Genomic DNA, 15,799 nt, shown 5'->3' with positions numbered 1-15,799 from the left:
TATGAATAATTAATATAAAAATGTGACACAGTCTGCTTTATCATTTTTAATTTCTTTTCTCTCTCTCTCTCTAGTGAATCTGGCAGTTGTGGGACACATGGTGGTAACATTTCTTTGGATGTTTTACCAGTGAAAGGTCCTCAGGGGTCTCCACTTCTTTCACAAGCTGTTCGCCCACCTCAAGATAAATCGGCCTCGGAAGAAGTGTGGGCTGTCCAGCCTGAATGCTTGATTTTAGTCACCCCTTCTTGTGAGTATGTCCTCAACGACAGGACAGAAAGTCCCTCTGGGGCCCGGGCTCTACTTGCTCTGTGCTCAGGGCTCTCGTAGGACAGACCTGGGCTCTGTGCAGATGTGGCTGGTGGCTTGCCCAGGCCTCCCCTGCCTACTACAGACCCAACCAGAGTGTCGTCCTGACACGAGGCCTCGGACCCCAGGCCAAGCTTCCGTGTGGCAGAGCTGCCCATCCGGGGGTCTTAATTCCTGTCCCCTGCCCCCCCATCCCCCACTGAGAATACAGTTGGCACTTGGCCTCTTTTACTCTTAACTTTGATACTCTTGGTCCAGAGTAGGAACAAATCTAGTACCTATGTCTGTGCCCAAGACAGGGAGTAACAATTACCAGATTTCCTTTTCCTTCTTTGTTCATTACTAAACTTTGTTCAGTGTCTTTGTAGTTTCCAAGAGTAAATAAAGGTCTTGCTTTACGAGGAACTTGAAATTTCTGTAATTGGGCAGTTGGGAAAACAAAATGAGTTAGTATGGTAGTGTTTTTATTTAGGATTTATTTTTACTATTTATTACCCTTTGTCTTTTTCACAAATGCTAAATGTAAGTAACATTTATCTGTTGTCATAGGTGATATGGCAAAAACTGGACGTTTCCAGATTTTAAACAATTCTGTTAGGTTACTGAAATTTGAGCTGTACTGGCCAGCACATTGTCTTACAGTGACACCACAACATGGGTTTATCGCACCAGAGTAAGTATGATCTCCCTTTCCCCTGGGTGTTATTTAGATGCTTTAGCATGGTGACTTTTTAAGGATCAAATAATAGGCCATTTTAATTTATTCAGTAGAATTTTGCAGTGTGCTGACTCTGTAAAGAGCACCATGCATGGTTCTGTGGGACCACAGTGAGTTCAAGACTCATGCTTCTTAGCGGGTGGAGACCATGTCCACAGCCAGTTGCGGTATCGGCCTAACAGGGTGGAGAGACGTGTGAGGCGGGGGAGAGTTGCTGATGTAGCTCTGCCTACAGAATTACAGCACAGGGATACGGCTGTGCATGTGATGAGGGTAGTGGTCTCCAAAGCCCCTGTGGTCCTGCCTTTGTCACCTTGGGTCTAGCAGCTTATTCTGCTGGTTTTCTCTAAGGACATTTTACAGACACAGATTCCTGGTTTCTGATATGTCTGAGCCATAATCTAGCTTGCCGTTTTCTACAAAGGATATTTTAAGGTAAAAAGAAGTCTTTGGGGGCCAGATGGTGATGAGCAGCTGCCCTTTCTGTGCAGCTTAATTATTGGGATATAGCCTCAGCTCTGCAGCTTCTCAGGGACTGTGTCTGGGTTGGCACAGAATACGCACATCTGAAAGTTGCTTCGCATTTGGGAATAGCAACTTTGCACAAGAGCAACATGAAGTTTATTTGCTTTTGCAAAATGATGGTGTATGCGTTTCAGGAGAGTTTATTTGACCAAGACTGGGTTAAGGTGTGGTTGGGGACACTCCAGAGAAAGGTTCCTAGGACCAAAGCAGTCAATTAAATGTTTGTCCGTTAATGGGTGAAAAGCCGGGAGATGACAGGACAGGTTGTTCACAGAGACTTGTCCATCACCCTGCGTGTTGAGCTTTTAGCAATGGGAGGTCATCTTGCTCGGCCATTTTGGACATGGGTACTGACCTCTCTTTATAACTGGTGGTTTCTCTTAAGTTACAAATCCAGTTACATCGTCCACATTTAAGTCTTTGACATCCCATAGCTCTTGAAGAGAACAGTGAGCACAGAAAACCTGACCAACCCCCTTTCCCACCCTCTCTTCCCTTCCAGTTACGCTGTGTGACCGTAACGGCTCGTTCTGTATCATCGGCGGCTCAGAGCCTTTGTGTTACTGGTCTTTTGCTCCAGAAATGTTTAACTTGAATTGCTGTTTAGATGGCATTTCTGTGATTTGGTCCATTTTCACATGAGCTTTGCCCTTGGGTTCTTGGGTTCACACCACTCAGCTTTTTGTCAGCCGCTGGGTTGGGGTTGAGGCCAAATCAGATGTGCCTGGTAGCTTACCTCTGTTTTCTGCTCTTTCTGAGCAGTGAGGAAATAGTTGGTGACTGACAGGACAGTGTTTGTAACTCTTGTGGTTACTGCTGTTCCAGTACAGGGTATTCTTGGTTCTCAGTGTTCAATTCTTCTTTTAAGGAGCAAGCTACAAATTCTTGTGAGTCCTAATTCCTCCTTATCCACAAAACATTCATTGTTCCCGTGGAGTGGCTTGATCTATGTACACTGTGACAATGGACAAAAGGTAATTTTTTAAACATTTTTTTGATCAACATTTCTCTTTTTTTGCAGTTTAAGTTTTGTAATCCTCACTGATAGCACTTACATTTCAGAAATCGAATTGAGGTGTCCTTTCAGCCCAAATAGACTTATTTAAATAGAGTATTTAGTGCAGAGTTTTTCCACTAATGAGCTGAACAAGTATCCTGGGTGGGCAGCAGTGGAGAGTGGGGCCTGGAAGCCATCATTAACTTGAAGATTTTGCTTTGGAAAAAAGAGGGAAGTTGGGAGAAAGGATAAAGTCAAAGAGCTACTTTGGGATCTGAATGGACTTTAATTTCTAAATTCACCAGTGTTTCATTTGTTTGGCATTACTTTTTTTTTTTTTTTTTTTTTTTGCGGTACGCGGGCCTCTCACTGTTGTGTCCTCTCCCGTCGCGGAGCACAGGCTCCGGATGTGCAGGCTCAGCGGCCATGGTTCACAGGCCTAGCCACTCCGTGGCATGTGGGATCTTCCCGGACCGGGGCACGAACCCGTGTCCCCTGCATTGGCAGGCGGACTCTAAACCACTGTGCCACCAGGGAAGCCCTTCTCTACCATAATTTAAAAGTAGGAATTAAAAAAAAAAAAAAAAACAACAGCTTCACTTGCATCTTATCCCTTTGTTTGGCTCATTTCAGAAAATTGTGAAGGTTCAAATTCGAGAAGACTTGACCCAAGAAGAACTTTTCACTTGTTTGACCTCCAGCCCGTTTGGAATCCTTTCCCCAGAAACAGAGCTTTCAGTTAATCATCTGGTAAAACCAGTGACAAAACCACCTTCCACAAGAGTTGAGATAAGAAATAAGACTGTTACTTTTCCTACAACAGAACCTGGTGAGACTTCAGGTATTGTATCACAGGGTTACGTAATTCAGATCTGCTAGTACGTTGGATCTAACGCTCTTAGTTAACTGTAGTTTGTGATAGGTGCATATTTCCCGCTACTTCAAGAGAAAATCAAGTAGTCACTGGAAATCGTTTCAGTTATGAGCTGGATTTGCAGATGCTTAAAAATTGTACCATGTTGAATTTAGGCCTTTAATAACTCTCTGTTCCAGGAGGCTTAGATTTTTTTTATCAGAACCATCCTCCCCGACTCTCACTAGGTCTTTGACCAGAGTTGCTACTAAGTTAGTGGCTGGAGAGGAAGGTGGGTGGAGCCTGGCTCTGTCAGTTACTCTGTGACTACAGGCTCCAAACCTGCCCAGCCTCCCCAGCCGTGATTGACACCCACCACCCAGGGCCTGGGGATGGTGACGCAGTGTGTGAAGCACCTCTGAGCTTTCTTGGGCCGGAGTAGTGCTTTCTGCCCCTGTGGGCGCTCTCCCCGCGGCCTCAGGGTCTAGGATTACACATGGGCAACTTATATAGGGTCTGGGGCCACCTGTCGCCTGGCCCCCCAGCTCCTCAACTCCCGTGGTGTGTCTTCCACTGCAGCTCAGTCTCCTGCCCTCAGGGTCCCTCCTGGATCTCGTCGGCACCAGGATCTGTACCGTGTTTTCACTCAGTTTCAAGCCTGTCACTTCTGCCCATCACCCACTCTGGCTCTTCCCAGCTCACTAACTCCAGGGGTCAGCAGTTGCCTGACCACATTCAGACCTCCAGGCCTTTCCCCTGCCCATCGCCCCACCCACAGCACACTTCTCCCCTATCCCTCCTCGACTTCTGTGCTCTGTCTCTGTAACTCCTCACAAACACTCGTGACTGCCTTGTGCCCCTCGCCTTCTGCATTCCCGTCTGGCAGAATCCCAGCCCTGGTTAAACCCGACTGTCTCCCCGGCCCTGTCTCTGCCCCTGAGCGCTGCGCGACTTGGGCCTCTAGATGCCCTGAGCACAGGCTTCCCCAGCGGCCCTTGCAGCCCTCCTCCCCTCTTGACCCACCCCTGCCCAGCAGCTGAGGCCTGTCTCTCGCAGCCCCCGCTGCTCCCTCATCCCTGCTCCTGCTCTTTCCGGCTCTTGCCTTTGCCTCACATAGTTGAAAATCTAGAGACCATCCCAGGTGACCCTTGCGCTGGCAACCTGGGCCCACCTGCTCCTGCCGTCTCAGGCAGGGCTCCCTCGGGCCTCCTACCCCCTTGTCAGCATTTCTTCCTCTTTGCCGAAGTGTCTCCGTCAGGACACAGCGTGTCTCCGTCAGGATGCAGCCTGCCTGCCGTCACCCATGGGCAGGGTGCCCTCGGGCCCTTGCCTTGCTGCGGCTGCCCTCCTCCCTGGCCCCTTCCTGCCAGGGTTGTGCTTCCACCCTCGCTTCCTCAGCAGCTTAGCTGCTGCCACCACCAGGTCCTTAACTTGCTCCCATCAAGGTCACTAGAAAGCTTGATTTTGCCAAATCCAGGGCATCTTTTGTGTGTCTGTGTCAGTTTGACCTTAGCACTGGCAGCCACTCCTTCCCCCTTGGAGCAGCTCTCAGGGCTCACTTTGCCTCAAGGCCCCTCCTGAGCCTGTGCTGCTCCCTCCTCCTCTTCCGGCTCCTAACTCCTGCATCCCGTTCCTTCTCTGCTCGCCCTGAGCCCCAGATGTGCACCCCACACATCCACGAAACCTGCTTCTCCAGCCTTTCCCATGTCAGCAGTGGCACCACTGCCTGCGCACTTGGTTGAGCCAAATCCCTACAGTTGATGTCTCTTCCCTCCTGTTCACCCGTCCCATCCATCAGCACATCCTTTGCAGTCTGTCTTCAGAATAAACCCCACATCTGCCTGCTGACTTTCTTCCCTTGGCCACCACCAGGCCTGATGCATGCAGGTCACCTCATGTGGCATCTTGGCCAAGGGCCGTAGTGACATGGGCCAGGCTCTGCCTGCACTCTGACCCTGTGCAGCCTCTTACCTGCGCAGCACCAGGGGTTCATGCATGGTGAAGACCCTGCTGTAGTTCTTCAGTAGCTTTTTGCATTGCACTTCCATTAAATACAAGATAGGGCATCTGTCAAACAGGACTTTGTTAGAAAATAATGTTATTCCTGTTGGACTCCAAGGGATCTAAGTGTATTTTTTCCCTGTGATGAGGTCAACACAGTATTTTCCACACATTATCCCACGAATCTGCTTGTTTATTTACCCCTCAAAGAGTTTGAGTTGTTAAATGTGTTCCTTTTAGGAAGTTACCTGGAACTTGAGAATCACGGTGACATGGAAGTGAGGTGGCACCTGTCATCCTTAGCCCCACCTTACGTCAAGGTCAGTAATAATTGCCTCAGCTATACTCATTTTAATGTTTAACTTTATGCAGGATGTTTAAAAATCTGAATTATGAGCATACGTTGAGATTACTGGTTTTTTGTTCCCCTGCTTCATTTACTTGATTATCTTTGTAAGTGGGGCTAACCTGCCCAGTTGTGTTGACAAGGTGGTTTTTGTTTTTTTTTTGCGGTATGCGGGCCTCTCACTGTTGTGGCCTCTCCCGTTGCGGAGCACAGGCTCCGGATGCGCAGGCCCAGCGGCCATGGCTCACGGGCCCAGCCGCTCCGCGGCATATGGGATCCTCCCAGACCGGGGCACGAACCCGTATCCCCTGCATCGGCAGGCGGACTCTCAACCACTGCGCCACCAGGGAGGCCCGACAAGGTGGTTTTGAGAGTCAAGTGAGAGAATGTATGTGAAAATACATGCTTGCTCTGTTTCATGCTCTCTCCTGCAACCCTGCTTTTTATTTGAAATAACTATTTTGAAAAATATATAAAAGTTTTATACCAGGGCGTTGTGTGTGTGCTTTTCTATCCTGAGTTCCAAGTGCTGCTGTGTGTTTTCAGCTAGTGGGAGCAAGTGCAGGAGACGGGATTGAACCTTCCTTGCCAGTGAGTCTTAGCCTGTGTGCCCTGCAAGTGGTGTCTGCCACTGGGCACCACCCGAGCCAAGTGTGTGGTCACGTGTGATGTGGCCGCTCTGCCCTTTTCTTGGTTTGACCATCATGGTTGTGAGCTATAATGTTAACAAGACGTGTGTAAAAGATAGTGCTGGGCCCACTGACAAGAAATGAAGCACAGGTATCGTATGGAGTGTTGAAACACATGCTCAGCAGGGTCTTCAGGGTCTTTGAGGAAATGGCAGTCCTCCAATGCGGGAACAGCCTCCTACAGAGCACTGCCGCCAGGGGTGGGATGAGGGTCTGCGTCAGGTGAGGCCTGGTGTGAGCCAAGCCCAGGGTGCTCCTGGCCCACCATGAAACAGGCTGGTTCAACCTCGATGACCGTGAAGGCAATGGTGTCACTGGAATAGATCCGCTTACTTTTTTGTTTTTTTTATTTGATTGTTTAAATGGTGTCTTTTTAGGGAGTTGATGAAAGTGGAGATATTTTTAGAGCTACCTATGCAGCATTCAGATGTTCTCCTATTTCTGGTGTACTGGAAAGCCATGGAGTCCAGAAGGTGAGTTCTGACACCTTTTCACAGCTGTCTGGTAAGAACACAGTGTTGGCTGGCCAGGAGTGCCTCGTTGTTTCCACCCAGAAGAGTTCGCTCCACCTGGGCCAGTGCTGCTCACAGCCAGGCTGCTGCAGGAGCAGCTGCAGCACAGGTCAGCGCTCTGCTTCTTCAGTGGGACATCTTGTGTGAAACAAAACACCGTGCTTGGTGGTGTGGTTGGTTTACATTCTGATGTAAGCACTTCAAGTGGCCTCAGGTTGCCAGTGCTTAGAACACGCTTCTGGTAGCGCAGAAAACTCTACCAGTGTTGCAGACCACTCAGTGTTCATGTGGGGTCAACAGTGTGTCTTCAGGGGCAAGTGTGACAGGTCCCTTTAGTACCACAGCCCTGGTAAGTTCTGGTTTGTTTGTAGCCCTGACCTGGCCCCTTCATGTATCTCACAGGGATGCTAGTTGTTCACGTGGCCTCAGTAATACACTTTTCCTTTTTCATTCTAATAGCCAAAACTCATTTAAACTATGGCATTTACTTGATATGGGTCCAATTCCTCAGAGATTCAAACTTGTAATAAGGTTTAGAACATAGTTGTGAGCTCATAACTGACCACGAGAGAATCTTTGAGCAATGACAGAGTCACAAACTCTGTGTGCTTCACTGGGTCTGTGTAACAGGCTTCCAGAGGGTTTCTGACTTTCTTGTAAAGACACAGAGTTCTACCAGCGTAGTTTATTTCACACAAGCAGCCGAGCAGGGAGCACACATTGCTCAACAGAAGTTCTGCATCTGAAAGGAAGGTGCAGAGAAGCCCCAGCAGGAAAGTTGTCATCTGTGCATGGATCAGAAGACCTGACAGTATTAAAACAGCAGTGCTCCCTAAACTCATCTATAGGTTCAGCACAGTCCCAATGAAAATCCCAGCTTGTTTTTAAGAGATTGACAGGCTGGTCCTAAAATTCATGTGGGTGTGCAAGGGACCCAGAATAACCAAAACAATCTTGGAAAAGGATAAAGTTGGAGGTTTCACACTTCCCATTTTCAAAACCTACAAAGCTACAGTAATCAAAACAGTGTGGTATTGACATAAAGATAGACCTATAAAATATGTGATATAGATGTGAAAGTCCCAAAATAAATCGTCATATTTATGGTCAGTTGATTTTTCAATAAGGGACAATTCAACAGGGAAAGAATGTTTTTCAACAGTGGTGCTGGGACAGCTGGATATCCACGTGCAAAAGAATTAAATTCAACCCTTACCTCACACCATATATAAAAATTAACTTGAAGTGGACCATAGACCTACGTGTAAGAGCTAAAGCTGTAAAACTACTAGAAGGTAACTGTTGATCTTCACGACCTTGGGTTAAGCATTGGTTTGTTAGATGTAACACCAATAAAACTCAAGTAACAAAAGGAAAAATAGATGAATTATCAAAGTGTAAAACTTTGTACATCAAAGGACACGATTAAGAGTGTGAAAAGAAAACCCAGAGTATGGGAGAAAACATTTACAAATCACGTATTTGACAAAGTACTTGTATCCAGAGTGCATCAAGAACTCTTACAACTCAATAATATAAAGACAAATACCCAGTTTAAAAAATGGGCAGAAACTCTGAATAGACATTTTTCCAAAGAAGATATACCAGTGGCCAGTAAAGACATGAAAAGATGCTTAGAATCACTAGTCATTGGGGAAATGCAAATCAAAACCACAGTGAGATCACTTCATACTCACTAGGATGACTGTGATTTTAAAATAATAATAATAACAAGTGTTGACAAGGATGTGGGGAAATTGGAACCCTCATACACTGCTGGTGGGAATGGAAAAGGGTGCAGCCACAGTGAAAACAGTTTGACAGTTCCTCAGTAAGTTAAAGGTAGAGTTACCATATGGTCCAACAATCACACTTCTGGATAAATACTCAAAAAAATTCGAAACCAGTGTTCAAACAAACTTGTACACAAATGTTCATAGCAGCCTTGTTTACAATAGCTCAAAAAGGTGGAAATAATCCAAGTGTCTATCGAGTGATAAGCAAAATGTGGTGTGTCCATACAATGAAATTTTATTTGGCAATAAAAAGGAATGAAGTACTAATAACATGCTATCACGTGGATGAACATGCCAAGTGAAACCACAAAAGGCCAGGTATTGTAGGGTTCAATTTATGGGAAATATCTAGAATGGTAAATCTGTAGAGGCAGAAAGTAGATTACTGGTTTCTGGGGCTGGGAGCGAGGTTGGAGAATGGTGGGTGACTGCTCGTGGCATGGGATTTCTCTTGGGATTGTTGAGTGTATTTTAAATTAGATTGTGGGCATGGTTGCACAGTTCTGGAGATACACTAAAAACCACTGACTACACCTAAAATGGGTGAATTATGTGGTATGTGAATAAAGCTGAAAAAAAGAAAAATGAAAAGAAAAATGAGGACTAGATTGTCTCCCAGGAATTTCTCCTCATATAATAGTTGACATGGAAATGTAACCTCTGTGAGGTCTCTGGTTTTTGTTTTGTGCATCACTGTGTATCCTGGACTGAAGTCGCTGCCCATCACATTGTCAGATCACATCTCTCAAATGCGCTCTAGGTCTGGATACTTAATTTACGTGCACAGCACATCACCCTGGGACCCTTTAGGGAAGTGTTACCAAAGAGCACAATCGTGGTTGTATAGAGTACTGATCCAGAAGGAAAAAATTAGTTCGTTACGACTGAGACACACACCATAATTGTGTGAAACATTGGTCAGTGTGAGATGAGACTAAATGAACCTAAGGCATGTTAGGGCCTGGTGTAGAACATGCAGTAGTGGGTTTTCCCTCCTCTGTTTTTTATTCATTGGTGTTAGAGGAAGTGTAAGTGGGGTTTGTAGGAAGTGTGGTGCTGTGGTTCCGGTGGCTCCAGATGGTTGTGTGCTTTCACCATTCAGGGCATGGTTGTATCCATCCTTTCTGAATCCTCCCATTGCCCTGTCATCCATGTCCCCCACCCCGGTAGCTCCTGCCTCTGTGCTCCCAGCCTGCAGGCCCAGTTGTTTCTTAGATTCTGTGTCCACAGAAATTAGGCCAATGAAGCATTTTAATGTTAAGTCCAGACTCAAAGATACTTATTTATTGTTACCCTAACTAGGAATCAGTATTTTTAACACTAAACGTTTAATTAAAAAGCTCTTAATGCTGGTAAAATTTATAAAATACTGTTTTAAGATACTTCAACTTCCTCATTGTTGACCTTTGACATGCTGCACACACAGATTTCGTGTATTTGACTTGGAGCTGTGTGGTCGGGGTGATGTTCTGAAGTGAGTTAGGGTAAGAGCTGCTCTGGTGGGCACAGCGTCCTGGCTCCTCTGCCTCTGCTCCCACACCCACCCCTTCCTGTGGACCCTCTCGTCCCCTGCAGTCAGTGAGGTGTGAGGCCTTAGTCCTTCACCACTTGGCCAGCAGTGGGTCCCATAAGCATTTCCATGGAAGTCTGCATTGTGTTTTGGGGGGGGTCAGACCTTCCTCATTTAGGTCTTGTACTCTAGAATTTTTTAATAACTTTTTTTTAAGAATTTGCATTATTTTAACATTTTATTTCTATTTTTTTAAGTATTGTACAATAGCATATAAGTTACAGGTGTACAATATAATGATTCACAATTTTTAAAGGTTATACTCCATTTGTTATTGTGCAATATTGGCTATATTCCCCATGTTGTACAATATATCCTTGTAGCTTATTTATACCTAAAGAGTTATTACCTCTTAATCCACTACCCCTATGTTGCCCCTCCCCGCTTCCTTTTCCCCACTGGTAATCGCGTTTGTTGCCTACATCTGTGAGTCTGCTTACTTTTTATTTGTTGCGTTTTTTAGATTCCATATATAAGTGATATCATACAGTATTTGTCTTTCTTTCTCTTTTTTCACTTAGCACAATGCCTTCCAAATTCATGTTGCTGCAAATGGCATGATTTTATTCTTTTTCATGGCTGAGTAATATTCCATTGTGTGTATATATGTGTGTGTATATATATATGTATATAAATACACACGCACGCATGTATATATTAGTACATCTTCTCTATCCATTCGTCTATTGATGAACACTTACGTTCCTTCCATGTCTTGGCAATTGTTAAGTAGTGCTTCTGTGAACATTGGGGTGCATGTATCTTTTCAAATTAGTGTTTTTAGTTTTTATTTTTTTAGGTAAATAGGAGTGGAATCGCTGGGTCATATGGCAGTTCTATTTTTAGTTTTTTGAGAAACCTCCATACTGTTCTCCATAGTGGCTGCACCAGTTTACATTTCCACCAACAGTGTACTAGGGTTTCCTTTTCCTTACATTCTCGCCAATATTTGTTATTTATGTTCTTTTTTTGATGATAGCCATTCTCCCAGGTGTGAGGTGATATCTCATTGTGGTTTTGATTTGTATTTCCCTGGTGATTAGCGATGTTGAGCATCTTTTCATGTGCCTGTTAGCTATCTGCATTTCCTCTTTGAATAAATGTCTATTCAGTTCTTCTGCCCATTTTTTAATCAGTTGTTTGATTTTTTTGATGTTGAATTGTGTGAGCTTTTTATATATGTTGGATATTAACTCCTTACTGGTCATATCATTTGCAAATATTTTCTCCCTTTAGTAGGTTGTCTTTTCATTTTGTTGATGGTTTCCTTTGCTGTGCAAAAGCTTTTAAGTTTAATTAGGTCCTATTTGTTTATTTTTGCTTTTATTTCCTTTACCTTAGGAGACAGATCCAAAAAAAGTACTGCTATGATTAATGTCAAAGAGTGTTCTGCCTTTGTTTTCCTGTAGCAGTTTTATGGTTTCTGGTCTTTAATCCATCTTGAGTTTATTTTTGTGTATGGTGTTAAAGAATGTTCCAATTTCATTCTCTTACATGTAGCTGTCCAGTTTTCCCAGAACCACTTACTGAGGAGACTGTCCTTTCTCCATTTTATACTCTTACCTCCTTTGTTGTAGATTAATTGACCATAGATGGGTGGGTTTATTTCTGAGCTTTTTGTCCTGTTCCATAGATCTATGTGTCTGTTTTGGAGCCAGTACCATGCTGTTTTTGATTACTGTAGCTTTGTAGTATAGTGAATTCTACCAAACATTTAGAGAAGAGTTAACACCTCTCCTTCTCAAACTATTCCAAAAAATTGCAGAGGAAGGAACACTTTGTAATTCATTCTATGAGGCCATCATCACCCTGTTATCAAAACCAGGCAAAGATATGACACAAAAAAGAAAATTACAGACTAATATCACTGGTAAACATGGATGCAAAAATCCTCAAAAAAGTACTAGCAAACTGAATCCAACAATACATTAAAAGGATCATACACCATGATCAAGTGGGATTTATCCCAGAGATGCAAGGATTTTTCAATATCTGCAAATCAGTTAGTGTGATACACCACATCAACAAATTGAAGAATAAAACCCATATGATCAGGGACTTCCCTGGTGGCGCAGTGGTTAAGAATCCGCCTGCCATTGCAGGGGACGCGGGTTTGATCCCAGGTCTGGGAAGATCCCACATGCCGTGGAGCAACTAACTAAGCCTGTGTGCCACAGCTACTGAAGCCCACGTGCCTAGAGCCTATGCTCCGCAACAAGAGAAGCGACCGCAATGAGAAGCCCGTGCACCACAACAAAGAGTAGCCCCTGCTCGCCGCAACTAGAGAAAGCCTGCGCACAGCAACGAAGACCCGAAGCAGCCAAAATAATCAATCAATCAATTAATTAAAAACAAAAAAATATCATCTCAATAGATGTAGAAAAAGCTTTTGATAAAATTCAACATCCATTTATGATTTAAAACTCTTCAGAAAGTGGGAACATACCTCAACATTATAAATGCCGTATATGACAAACCCACAGGTAACATCATACTGAATGGTGAAAAGTTGAAAGCATTCCCTCTTAGGTCAGAAACAAGACAAGGATGTCCACTCTCGCTACTATTATTCAACATAGTTTTGGAAGTCCTAGCCACGGTAATCAGAGAAGAAAGAGAAATAAAAGGGATCCAAATTGGAAAAGAAGTAAAACTCACTGTTTCCATATGATACGATACTGTGCTTAGAAAATCCTGGAGATTTTCTATACCAGAAAACTAGAGCTTATTAATGAATTTGCTAAAGTTGCAGGATACAAAATTAATGTACAGAAATCTGTTGCATTTCTGTACAGTAACAACAAACTATCAGAAAGGGAAAAGGAAACAGTCCATTTACCATCACATCAAGAAGAATAAAATACTTAGGAATAAACCTGCCTAAGGAGGCAAAAGACCTGTACTCAGAAAACTGTAAGACACTCATGAAAGAAATTAAAGATGACACAACAGATAGATATACTGTGTTCTTGGATTGGAAGAATTAATATTATTAAAATGACCAAACTACCCAAGGCAATCTATAGATTCAGTGCAATCCCTATCAAAATAACAATGGCATTTTTCACAGAACTAGTACAAAAAATTGTTTAATTTGTATGGAAACACAAAAGACCCCAGATAGCCAAAGCAGTCTTGAGAAAGAAAGATGGAGCTGGAGCAGTCAGGCTTCCTGACTTTAGACTGTACTACAGAGCTACAGTAATTAATAACTTTTTTTAATTAAAAAATTTACATTTTGAGGAATATGTTACTTAAAGCCTTAAAGAAAAGTATACTTGGATCTGATTAGTGGCAAAATTAGCCAAAGCAAGGACATTTTTCCCTTCAATTTTTTCATACCACACTTTGAATTGGTAATCTAACTGCATGTGTGTAAGGTTCAGTGTCTGAATTTCTCTCCTGGATGTGTTGTTTGTAGGTCTCCATCACGTTTTTGCCCAGAGATAGAGGGGACTATGCCCAGTTTTGGGATGTTGAGTGTCACCCTCTTAAAGAGCCTCACCTGAAGCACACCTTGAGATTCCAGCTCTCTGGACACGTGAGTATTACACTGAATTTAAGTATATTATTGGATGTGTTTTAAAGACACCAAGGGAAACTGGCATGAAAAACTGGCCTGTTGTTTTTGGTATTATTGTAATCCCATTGATTCTGTTATAGATTCTTATCATCTTAGTTTTCTTACGTGTCTTTATTGATTGGCTCTATGAAATTTGTTTGCCTTAATTAGGTAAGATTGTGTTTGTGTGTGAGAAAGAGAGAGAAAGAAACAGTGCAAGATAAAGCATTTTGTGATTAAAGAAATTTAGAAATCCTAAATCTCCTTTTTAAAAATTAAGAAGGAAGTAGTAGAATTCAAATAGGTAAGTGTCCATATGTTTATTTCTCCTCCTCCACCCTGTGATTTTTTTATACAGAGTGTCAAAGCAGAACGTGAGCTTGAAAATTCACGCATTTCCACAAAGAGCCTCATTAAAATAGATAATTTACTTAAGCCCCGAAGACAACCTGTATCAGAGGCGTCTGCTCTCTTACCTGGGTATGTTGTTTCTGTCATTCTCATGAATTTTTCCCAGGGCTTTATTGAGGTTTTATTACATTCAGTAAAATGCCCAGTGGCTTACCTGTGATTGACGTATGTCACCCCCACTGCAGCCAGGTAGAGACCGTTTCTCTCTCCTGGAGCATCCTCACATGCATGCCTCTCTGCAGCCACCCCCACCTTCACCCAGGATTTGTTCTGTTCCTGTGTGTTGCCATAGTTCTGTGGAATTTCATGCACATGTGCACTCAAGTTGTGTCTGGCTTTCGCTTAACGTAGTGATTTCGGGATCATCTGTGTTGGTGAGTGTACCTATGGTTTGTTCCTTTTGTTGTTGAGTTCTCATGCCTCATCATAGGAGCACATCACGATTGTTTCATTTTCCTTTTAGCATTTGGTGGCTTCTGACTTGGAGCCCTTGTGAATGAAGGTGCAGTGAATATTATTATATGTGTATTTTTGTGGACATATTTTTTCATTTCTTTTGGGTAAAAATATCTAAGAGTAGAATTGCTGGGTCATATGGTAGAAATTTATTTAACCTTAAACTGCCAAAGAATGTTCCCAAAGTAGTGTTCCAATTTACATTCCACAAAACAGTGTATGAAAGTAGATTCTTAAAAACTTCGAAAAATGTATGTTATACCAGCAGCTTACAAAGCTTTAATGATAGTATGTAAATGTTTTACCTAATGAAAAAAAAAATTTTTTTTTCAGGGATGTGTTTTTTTTTCCTTAACTTTTTTTAAAATTGAAGTATAGTTGATTTACAGTGTTGTATTAATTCCTGCTGCACAGCAAAGCAATTCAGTTATACATATATATACATTCTTTTTTTAATATTCTTTTCCATTATGGTTTATTACAGGATATTGAATATAGTTCCCTGTGCTATACAGTAGGACCTTGTTATTTATCCATTCTCTCTATAAAAGCTTACATCTGCTAACCCCAACCTCCCACTCCATCCTCCCCCACCCCCCTCCCTCTTGACAACCTCCAGTCTGTTCTCTATGTCCATGAGTCTGTTTCTGTTTCTTAGATATGATCATGTGTGTCATATTTTAGATTCCACATATAAGTGATATCATACGGTATTTGTCTTTTTCTTTCTGACTTACATGAAAATGTTTCTTATAATCCTTAGTTAACTAACATTTAGGTCTAACTTAGTTGTGGAGGAAGGTGCTTGTAAGGAAAATATGTTAAGTTCCTCTCAGGGAGGAGGCGGCGCTACTGCTGTCTCAGCTGCTTCCCCGCACCCCTGGACGCTTCCTGCTGCCAGCAGTTTGTCTTAACACACATTAGTCAGTCGCCTTTACAGAGCTACTTTAACTGAGTTGCGGGAGAAAACAAATTAAAGCCACACTTCATAATGTAATATATACAAATAGTTTAAGTTACTATGGATTTTAAATAGTTAACCTTCAGACCTATC

General features: G+C 43.1%; 1 protein-coding gene across 10 annotated transcripts in view; it reads left to right on the top strand.

Annotated features, from left to right (window-relative positions):
- Positions 1-15,799, top strand: part of CEP192 (centrosomal protein 192) — a 102,024-nt gene that overhangs the window by 78,143 nt on the left and 8,082 nt on the right. For 8 of the 10 annotated variants that reach the window (XM_082640526.1, XM_082640533.1, XM_082640535.1 and 5 more), the window contains 8 exons: positions 75-250; positions 859-982; positions 2,421-2,526; positions 3,183-3,390; positions 5,644-5,723; positions 6,816-6,911; positions 13,738-13,857; positions 14,237-14,358. In XM_082640526.1, coding sequence (XP_082496652.1) covers positions 75-250; positions 859-982; positions 2,421-2,526; positions 3,183-3,390; positions 5,644-5,723; positions 6,816-6,911; positions 13,738-13,857; positions 14,237-14,358 — 1,032 coding nt within the window. Of the gene's footprint in view, positions 1-74; positions 251-858; positions 983-2,420; positions 2,527-3,182; positions 3,391-5,643; positions 5,724-6,815; positions 6,912-13,737; positions 13,858-14,236; positions 14,359-14,531; positions 15,795-15,799 lie in introns of those variants that run through there. The other 2 variants (XM_082640534.1, XM_082640532.1) reach the window with 2 other exon arrangements.

The sequence above is a fragment of the Mesoplodon mirus genome, assembly GCF_964341445.2.
Source record: "Mesoplodon mirus genome assembly, chromosome: 13".
Taxonomy (NCBI): domain Eukaryota; kingdom Metazoa; phylum Chordata; class Mammalia; order Artiodactyla; family Ziphiidae; genus Mesoplodon; species Mesoplodon mirus.
Note: the sequence above shows the minus strand (reverse complement) of the source record. Positions and strands in the feature narration are given on the sequence as shown.